The 11077-nt window shown below is 36.7% G+C and overlaps 1 protein-coding gene across 1 annotated transcript in view; it reads right to left on the bottom strand.

Annotated features, from left to right (window-relative positions):
• Positions 1-817: 817 nt before the first annotated feature.
• smchd1 (structural maintenance of chromosomes flexible hinge domain containing 1) overlaps positions 818-11077 on the bottom strand; it is a 39579-nt gene continuing 29319 nt past the window's right edge. Inside the window, exons 37-49 of the mRNA XM_047810857.1 lie at positions 9743-9874; positions 9344-9499; positions 8817-8949; positions 6470-6589; positions 6287-6372; positions 5640-5762; positions 5254-5435; positions 4078-4187; positions 3277-3347; positions 2414-2588; positions 1926-2084; positions 1609-1719; positions 818-1171 (exon numbers count right to left, since the gene is read on the bottom strand). Of these exons, the coding sequence (XP_047666813.1) occupies positions 1164-1171; positions 1609-1719; positions 1926-2084; positions 2414-2588; positions 3277-3347; positions 4078-4187; positions 5254-5435; positions 5640-5762; positions 6287-6372; positions 6470-6589; positions 8817-8949; positions 9344-9499; positions 9743-9874 (1566 nt within the window). The 3' untranslated portion in view covers positions 818-1163. The remainder of the gene's footprint in view (positions 1172-1608; positions 1720-1925; positions 2085-2413; positions 2589-3276; positions 3348-4077; positions 4188-5253; positions 5436-5639; positions 5763-6286; positions 6373-6469; positions 6590-8816; positions 8950-9343; positions 9500-9742; positions 9875-11077) is intronic.

Raw genomic sequence — 11077 nt, 5'->3', positions numbered from 1 at the left:
CACAGAAAAAATAAGGACACAATCTATTCTAATCGTTTCTTTTTCACTTGTACTGCTTGTGCTGTCTGTTATGAAAATGACGATCAAAAAAATTCTACGGCTGAAATTTTGAAAATGTGCCTTTTTCTCAACATTGTGAGATTGATGACAATGGAAAGGAAAATGATTATAATCCTCCATTGACCGAATTATTTTTAAAGTTGACCCTTCTAAGGCATCTCAAACCCACTAAGAACACAGTCCTCATGTAGATCAAATACCTTCTTATCTAAAGATGGAAAAATGTCAATAGCATAAATATATCTGTAACACACACACATTTGAAAAGCAAATCCTTAGCTGGGTGATCAACATATGGTTATCTGGGACCCTAAACAACTTTGCCCAAATGAAGGAGATTAAGGCTTTTCTACAAAAATTGAGAAAACATCCTTTTTTATTTTCATCTAGGAAAATATTCTGATTTGATAAAGACTTACTCACTACTCACCTTACATTACTAAACTGTGACCACAACTAAAATTTTCTTATTATTTATAAAAAAAAAATGTAAAATCACCAGCAGGGCTCCGTCCCATACACCCCAATATACCAAATAATACCAGGCAAATGGATAAAAAAAAAAAAAAAAGTTTTGCAAATTTGTTGACTGATTTAAACCAAATCACTGATTAGAAAGGCACGACATAATTATTGATTAATAATTCTAGACAGAGTTAAATCTTTGACCTTTGAAGGATAATTCTAAAAAAATGGAAGAAAGTAAACATGCCATGCCATAATATGAACTGATTTTCAGTCAATAAAAGAGACAGAGTTAAGTAAAAACATATATTTTCTTTTTTTTCTTCAAATATAAAACATAAGAAAGTCTGTGTGGACATGGTCCATAACTTAAGTTCCCTTTCAGTTTACAGTAAGTCAGAAAAAGCAATCTGGCATATAAAATATGTAGCAAGAGTTAATTTTATACAATTTATAAAGTATTAATGAAAACTTAAAAACAGGTAATAAAGACAGAAAACAGAAAAAACTTCACTCCCGGTAGAAAATAATTTGCATTTAACACAAACATCTTTTTCTAAAATACATCCATGTTGCAGCAGTAAATATAATCTATTCATTTTGTGATTATTCTGCTTGTTGGTCTGAGATGATGGCATTTAAGGATCTGTAAGCAAAAATAAATAAATAAATGAATGAATAAATAAATAAAAGTGAAAATGTTGAAGTATTTATGCAGAAAGTCAAAACCTGTGTCAAGTCAACACAATCTGGCTAAAATGAAGAAACTTAATTAGTACCATTCATTTACTACCAACTCATTTATCTGTACACATAAATCACAGTCCAGTTATTTAGTTCCCACAAGGAAAGTAATTTGCTAAAGGCATCATTAACCACTACTCTGCTCTTCTACCACTTTCTCTCTCACTTTCAGCCAAATGGGCTGTGTTTAATTCTGTATTTAACTGAATTTCCATCTTCAGTCTGCACTGCTTTAGTACTGGGTAAAAACACAGAGTAGCTGGTGCCAATGCAGTACACACTGCTATACCACTAAAGCTTTCATGCACATTGATAGATTCACATATACATGATTCATACCCAGTAGTTTTTGGGTTTTACGTCGGATCCTTTTTGCCGGAAGGGACTCGTCTAACTCTTCCATAAGGTTTCGTTTTACGGAACCAGGAGAAGTGCGCACAGGAGTGCTGGCTGTAAAGAAAGCAGAAGTTTCAGCATGCAAGCACGTAGTATCGTTAATATAATAGCTATTGGGAAAATAAATGAATAATAATAAAAAAAACAAAAACACAGTCTTTTATTCATCTACAGCCCCTGAAGGAAGCAAAAGCTTACTACATAAACAATATACACACACCACACTTATAAAATTCACATACAGCCCTACGTCTACTCACTAAGTTTTTTCTCGATTTCTCTGAGCTCCTTCTCTTGCTGTTTGAGCTCCTGTTGTTTCTTGATCATAGGAGGACTCTGCAGATACTCCACGTGTGCGTCGTAATCAGCCTTGACCTTTATTGCATTCTGTACTGCTATAACATATTGTTGTAGCAGCTCTACACACACACACACACACACACACACACACTTTAGTCAGTTCTGCTGACTCCTTTGTCTTGTTATTATTGTCTTGTATATATATTTGTTTGTGTGTGTGTGTGTGTGTGCGTGTGTATGAACAAAGACCTGAAATACAACATTGCAATAAAAATACAAGATGTTGAGTAATCATGTGCTTTCAGAAACAACAATGTAATGAATAAAAAAGTTTCAGTGAAGGAACTAAAGTGGTTTCTGAAGTGGTGACAGAGAGCAGGCAGGTGACAAAATGACAACACAAGTGCAATCCAATGACAGAACAAGACAGACATGTGATCAGTGTTACCCTTCTGCCTGTACAGGGTGTGATATACTTGAGGCAATGGTGCTCCAAACACGTGCCCTCTCAGTTTCTCCAATGGTGGAGCCTTGTTTTGTAAACCACCAAACTTCCCATTGCTACGGATACGCTCCCCTTGCCTCGTCAGTAGAGTAGGGCACTGCACCTTGCTCTGGACAACCTGTCAATCAACCACATGGATTTAAAAAGTGTCATCTCACGAGGTCAAAAACAAACTGTCATCATACAAATTAAATTAGGGTTAGAAATTAGGGGTATTTATTTAAGGACACTTCATTAACTTCTGAGCAAAAGTGTAGCCCCTGACACGTGACGGGAAAGGAAGTGAGTATGCCAGAAGACCAGGTGTCTGCTCCTGGTTTAAGAAAACCTTGTGAGCAAGCACATTTTAATAACCGTGCTCGCTTATGGTGCTCGGTGTGCTATTAAAGATGCTGTTTAACTTTTTCCAGTTCTCAAAACTCAAATGCTCAGTTATTTGTGTGCACAATTATTTTCAGGTTGTTTTATTTATTTATTTATGTTTACATACAGTAAAGTCTACACAATCTACTGCAATGGTGAGAATACGGTTCCTTGAGCAGTGCAGCACAACTGCTACATTTCTAGAACAATGTTAGGCATAAATATGAGGGTATTACTGTAGGATATATATCCAGTTACAGCATTACAGCCCAAAAGTTTCGAAACTGCAAGGTCAATTCTGTTGTTTTTGTTATAAGTGTTTACTATACACTTGTGTTAGAGAACAAAATATGAATCGGCTGCTGCTGTTTTGATCATACGTCCTGTTTGATTTCTGGTTGTTATTTAAGTCGCCCTGTCAAATGGCGTAAATGTAAACTTACCCCTTTTCGGTAATGGTTAGCAGAATCCAAATCGTCCACTAATATGGTGTCTCCGAGGACAGTGGTGAAGACTGTTTGAACAAACAAATCATTACCAAAGCCATAACACACACACACACACACACACACACACACACACACACACACACACACACACACACACACACACACACACACACACACACACACACACACACACTTGTCGATGCCAAAGCTAGGAGCTTGTTGAAGGTATTTTGGCAAGGAATGGAGTTGGGGCAAAAGGGTTTTCTACATACATAAACCGGGAAACCCTGCACATACCAAACATATAAGCATCTGTAACAACTGAAATCTAATTATCAAAGAGTGGCACACATACATCTAAATTAGAAGACAAAGAGCACATTGTATTGTGTACAGAAACCAGACTCCAGGGGCTCCTTGAGAGTAATACTTCTATACATGCATCATTTTCTAGTTATCCCTGCAGTCTGCCGAACACAATTACCCCCAGCCATGGAAGCAAATGATGGTAGCCCCCACACTGGATCTGTCATCTGGAAACAATCTGGGAGGGGAAGTGAGTCTACTCACACAGCAGAACATCATGCCACATAACATCACACCAGTGAAAGGGCAACTGCTATGAAAACCCAACACAGTGGGAATACTACAGTTACTAACCCATTAAAACCCATCACCACCCTAGATGACTCAAACAGGAAATAATGATTCAGCTCTGTCCATTATTTTTGGATTTGTGGAGGGTAAGGAATGAGTCTAGTCATGTGTGCCTGTGGGATAAGAGTGAGAACTCACCCTTGTTGCAGCTTTCTGCATGCTCAGGATAAATGAGCAGGTCTCTTGCGAACACAGGGTTTCCTACTGGTGAGAACAAACTTTGACCGTTCCTGATGTGGGGCAGTGGCCTAACATAAAAACACACACAAAATCAGTCACACATGCGCATCAAATCAGTGGAATAACTAGAAACTGATCTAACTATCCACACATCTTATTCACAAGGATCACAATCTATGCAGGAATAATCATCTAATAATGTATGAACATTTTATTTTTAGATGTGTCGTCTTTTTTAAATAAAGGGTGACGTTTCCTTTAAGGAGATGTGTTTAACATTTACAGAAGCAGAAGTTTACAACTGTACACAGGTCGTTCTTTAATAATAACTGTTAAACTATTGTGTTATTAAAAGAATAAATCACTTCATGTGGCTATGAGAAGATAATCAACTTGGGGATAACAGGGAATTGTCATGCTTCCCCAAAATTAGTCTGTGTAGCGTTCACTCTGTTTTACCTCCAATTCAGGACTACTACAGAACTCCATCGAAATGAAAAGGAATCTTAAACATGCAATAGAAAGCCAAACAGAGGGTTTGGGCAAAATAGAGGCTTCTTTGTTAACAGGAGCATAAACAATGCTCCATGCAGACTGAATGTATAATGCTGAAAAACTCAATGACTGGCACACTTGTACGTGTCAGCAAACTACTGGAGCCTGCCAACTGTATGTCCTGTTACTGTGAAGCTGAAAGTGTTTTATTCTCTTCATTACACTGCAGTGTATTAAAGTGTATTATATTTATTATAAATATATCCTACTTTTTAATCCCGTAGCTGTATTTACTTTTAGGCAATAATGTAAAAAATAAATAAATAAAATTTCAGATTCCTGATATCATTTACATTATAGCATCCAAGCTTCACATTCATAATTAATGCTTCAAAAGATAATTTATGTCTAATTAAAAAGTTGTTCTTTTAATTGTTAAGCTTAAATTATAGAATTATCATCTCTCACACAGGTTTCTGTGAACACGTTGATATCATCCAGTGATTTCAGTCAAACAATTTCAGTCAAACGACCACCAAAGTTAGAAAGAAATGGACGTGCAAAACCAGATTTGAGCTCGTCAGTGCTGTGGTACAGAGCCGTTGTCCATTACATGCACAGACATTTTTGTGGACGTACCTGTTGTTTGGTTTCCAGAAGATTGTATCTAGGGGCATGACTTGTTGCCGTCCTTGTGTGTCATCGTAGATTCTTTTTGCTGCAGCTGTTGTCACGGTAACCACACAGTCCATGTCACCAAGAAGATGCCAGGAAATGACCTTGGCTGCATCGTCGTCCTGAACAAGTGCCAGGTGTGCTATCTATAAAATAAGCAGCTAGCAATGTTAACAAAACAATTACAGATGGTTACACATTTGCTTTACATTTGTCCTTCAAATCTATAAAAAATGAATTGAACACACACACACACACACACACACACACACACACACACACACACACACACACACACACACACACACACACACACACACAAATGGACAGACACACAGACGGAAACACACCTTTCCTAGGACGTCTTGGCCGCCTCTGAATGGATCAGACATGGTACATTTTCGACGAGGCTGGTTTTGTAGCCTCGTCAAATCTGCAATCATTTGAGCAACTAAACCCTCAGCTGATGTCACCTAAACACAAGAGCACATAACTACTCTTATAGCTCAGAAAATATAGTTTCCCCAAGTCATTTTGAAGCTTGGGGAACAGACTGGAAACCCTGATTTAGGAAGCATCGCTCTTTCTCTAACCACATTTTTTTTAAGCCACACTCTCTCTCAGACATTTTTATGTGGGGGTTTATTCAAGAAAGAACTAGAAAGAGAAAGAGACTATGATCCACAACTTGTGAGTCATTACCATTAAATATGCTGTGCGAATGTAAAATAGAAAACAACCGATTTTAATTTGGAAACTTTTGATGATTAAAGCTTTTCAGTTTTTGGCGTCACACACAGTAATTTATTACCAGATATTCCATCTAATTCCAAACCAACTGCACATTAAACTCTAAAACATGGAAAATAACAGAACTTACATCCTACATGAACCCATATTTGTACAGTAGCTAGACAAACCTGAATAATTTCCCCCATATTGGGAAAACAAAGATTTTTATGTGTGTAAAGAATGAGAAGTCTCTGAGTTTACTCACGTCGGTTAATTTTGAAATATCTATGCCGGTTTTCTTGATCGCCAGCTTCAGCTGAGACTCTTTACTAACTGCATCTTGCAATTGACCTAAAAATAAACAGAAAAATGGAGATTAGTCAGGACACTGGAACTACTCTACAACCAATATAGAAAACAATGAATATGAATACAGTTTAATGCATACCCTTAAGTTCAGCTTCGAGTTGTTTGTTGGTCTCCAAAATATCTTTGTAGACTACAATAGACTGAGACAGCTGGTCTTTCTTTTTACTCATTGTAGCCATAACCTTCTGGTTTTCTGCATCTAAAATAGACAAAGGTGTACATTTGACTTTATTCCACCAATATGCACATATTTACATAAATACAATTAAGGTTCATTAGTTCTTTTCCTGTTCCTTTTATCCTGGACATCATCCTTTTATAATTACTGATATCTAACTATTACTTAAACAAATTGGATTAAAAACAAAATATACGGTGAAGATGTTCACTTCACTAACTGGTCAAATTGCCTAAATCCTCACCTACTGGCCATAAACATATAACTATGGTCTACAGTTACCTTCAGCTTTCAGCCAAATTTTATAGTATACCAGTATATCTGTACCCAATGTGTACCTATATATCTGTACCTAATGTGTACCAGTATATCTGTACCTAATGTATACCAGTATATCTGTACCTAATGTGTACCAGTATATCTGTACCTAATGTAAACCAGTATATCTGTACCTAATGTGTACCAGTATATCTGTACCTAATGTAAACCAGTATATCTGTACCTAATGTGTACCAGTATATCTGTACCTAATGTGTACCAGTATATCTGTACCTAATGTATACCAGTATATCTGTACCTAATGTGTACCAGTATATCTGTACCTAATGTGTACCAGTATATCTGTACCTAATGTGTACCAGTATATCTGTACCTAATGTGTACCAGTATATCTGTACCTAATGTGTACCAGTATATCTGTACCTAATGTATACCAGTATATCTGTACCTAATGTGTACCAGTATATCTGTACCTAATGTAAACCAGTATATCTGTACCTAATGTGTACCAGTATATCTGTACCTAATGTGTACCAGTATATCTGTACCTAATGTGTACCAGTATATCTGTACCTAATGTGTACCAGTATATCTGTACCTAATGTGTACCAGTATATCTGTACCTAATGTGTACCAGTATATCTGTACCTAATGTATACCAGTATATCTGTACCTAATGTGTACCAGTATATCTGTACCTAATGTGTACCAGTATATCTGTACCTAATGTATACCAGTATATCTGTACCTAATGTGTACCAGTATATCTGTACCTAATGTGTACCAGTATATCTGTACCTAATGTGTACCTATATATCTGTACCTAATGTGTACCAGTATATCTGTACCTAATGTGTACCAGTATATCTGTACCTAATGTGTACCAGTATATCTGTACCTAATGTATACCAGTATATCTGTACCTAATGTGTACCAGTATATCTGTACCTAATGTGTACCAGTATATCTGTACCTAATGTAAACCAGTATATCTGTACCTAATGTGTACCAGTATATCTGTACCTAATGTGTACCAGTATATCTGTACCTAATGTGTACCAGTATATCTGTACCTAATGTGTACCAGTATATCTGTACCTAATGTGTACCAGTATATCTGTACCTAATGTATACCAGTATATCTGTACCTAATGTGTACCAGTATATCTGTACCTAATGTGTACCAGTATATCTGTACCTAATGTATACCAGTATATCTGTACCTAATGTGTACCAGTATATCTGTACCTAATGTGTACCAGTATATCTGTACCTAATGTGTACCTATATATCTGTACCTAATGTGTACCAGTATATCTGTACCTAATGTGTACCAGTATATCTGTACCTAATGTGTACCAGTATATCTGTACCTAATGTGTACCAGTATATCTGTACCTAATGTGTACCAGTATATCTGTACCTAATGTGTACCAGTATATCTGTACCTAATGTATACCAGTATATCTGTACCTAATGTGTACCAGTATATCTGTACCTAATGTGTACCAGTATATCTGTACCTAATGTGTACCTATATATCTGTACCTAATGTGTACCAGTATATCTGTACCTAATGTGTACCAGTATATCTGTACCTAATGTGTACCAGTATATCTGTACCTAATGTGTACCAGTATATCTGTACCTAATGTGTACCAGTATATCTGTACCTAATGTGTACCAGTATATCTGTACCTAATGTGTACCAGTATATCTGTACCTAATGTGTACCAGTATATCTGTACCTAATGTGTACCAGTATATCTGTACCTAATGTGTACCTATATATCTGTACCTAATGTGTACCAGTATATCTGTACCTAATGTGTACCAGTATATCTGTACCTAATGTATATCTGTGTAATCAGTTTCAAAACAGTAATTTTGAATAGTGCATAAAACTGACCCAGAGGTTGTAACAATATGCTTTGGCTAACTAACACTTGTGTGAGGTTTTGACACTGACCATTGTAGAACCTGAAGGGCAAATTAAAAGGAGGGATGGTGGCCAGAGATGTAGTGTCTTCAAACACCGGACAGAACTTGAGTACATACACAGCTCCATCAACCCCTGGACTATTCTCCATAAGTGCCAAGTCCTACACACACACACACACACACACACACACACACACACACACACACACACACACACACACACACACACACACTTTTTACTCTGGCAAAGATAAATCCATAGTGTAATTTGTATGCAAGAATTATGTACTGCTAAACGTTATTAAATGCATTGTGACAAATATCCATCCGGAATGACTTCAATATATCTTATTAATAAGTATTATGCAATGGCATATAGGAGTTATGCTAAAATGCCATATGCCATAACTAATATCTCAATATAATTTGATTCATTTACTTTAAGGCAACTATGATGTTGGTTCCAATACATTAGCAGAGTCCTGGAAATCTGTTGAAACATTATCATATACAATTAAATGAAAATATTACACCCAGAAACATCCACACACTTACATTTATAAGAGCCTTGCCATTAATTAGATCGTATGTTAGACTCTTGGCCTTGTTCTCAAACATTGGAACATCTTCTGCATCATCACCATCAACAGTTGTCACAGTCAGGAGCACTTTTCCATTAATCCCCATTCCAGCTGGGTTACTGTGCTCATCCTGTCAGGCAAAACACACACACACACACACACACACACACACACACACACACACACACACACACACACACACACACACACACACACACGAAACAGTCATCGGTTCACAGTAAACACCTCCGTTGACAAGTCTTGTTTTGGTTACATCAAGAGTTTTTAGGTCAGAAAAAATTTTATTTAGATTTTTAATAGACGTGGACAGGTGATGTTCAACTCATTTATTTATAAACCTCAAACAGCTCACCATTATCTTCAAGCACAGTACTTGTAGAAGAGTGCGGTCAGCCAGACTGCTGCTGTTAGAGACCACAGGAGTTGAAGCAGGAGAGTCTGGGACAAGTTTGACTGGCTTATTGGCAACAATATTCAGAGCGATCTATGACAAGAATTCTAGTAAATAATCTCACAGTGCCACATGTGCAAGAATATAAACAGGTAACACAAATTAGGCCAAAGAACAGCAATAGATAAAGAATATAACATAAATAATTATAGATATATAATTGAAGTGTAAATCAGACTGAGACCCTGGTAATGTTAAAATGCACACACACACACACACACACACACACACACACACACTATATATACAGTATATATATGTTAGGGCTGGGCGATAACACGATAACGATATGTATCATGATAGACACATGATCAATATCAATAAAAAATGTGTTCAATAAAACGTTTGATATTTTTTATTCTTCGTGAAGCTTGGTTCACTTGGTTCAAAGTTTGGTTGCATTAACAAAGGCACTCACTCTCTGATAACCTAAACTTGCACTAAATTCTCAGGTTTCTCTATGTTTATATTTAACACTTTGCACTATTTATTACACTTCATTAATAATTTCTTACATTTTCTTTCATTTTGCACCTTAAATGTTGAGATAATTGTTAAGTGTTCATTGTGACTTTAGACTTATGCAGGGCTGTCAAGTATTACGCATTGAGAGTGACAGTCACACATTTGGGTCTTTTGTCACACTCTCCTGCCACACATTGTATTTGTCACGCAGAAAAACATACTATTTATCATATATTTAATAAGCCGCAGCACCCAAAATGTATCTGTCCGCACCGCTGTCTCTATGGAACCGGGCAGGAATCAAGCGTGTCTCAGTTCTTAGTCGAGCCTGACACTTATCAGCCAATCAACAAAAGAGGCTACACAATAGCCAATCAGAAAATAGAACTATCTGGGTAAGATTTAATGCAACAACCAATTAAAAAAAAAAATTTCATTAGAGAGGGTATTTTCGATGGTGGAACAAAACCTCAACATGAAACAGCTTGTCTCTGGACGAGACATTGTCCTCAATGATGACCCTAAAAATGGGTGGGCTTGAGCCGAACTGTTTTAAATGGGAGCAACATTACAAATGATAAAGGAGTCCAAAAAGGCAACATCCATCCATCCATCCCTCACTCCCTCACACACACACATTAATAAATGGAAATTAAACAAATTCTTTGTAGTTGGTTAATGTGGTCAGTGATCCTGATGAAACAGTTTTTATTTTTTGGGTGGGGTGGGTCACTCTTGCCAGTCTCCAAAACTTGTTTACATTTTAGTTAT

The sequence above is a fragment of the Tachysurus fulvidraco genome, chromosome 1 (assembly GCF_022655615.1).
Source record: "Tachysurus fulvidraco isolate hzauxx_2018 chromosome 1, HZAU_PFXX_2.0, whole genome shotgun sequence".
Lineage (NCBI taxonomy): Eukaryota > Metazoa > Chordata > Actinopteri > Siluriformes > Bagridae > Tachysurus > Tachysurus fulvidraco.
The sequence above is the reverse complement of the archived record's forward strand: the minus strand, read 5'-3'. Positions and strand labels throughout refer to the sequence as shown.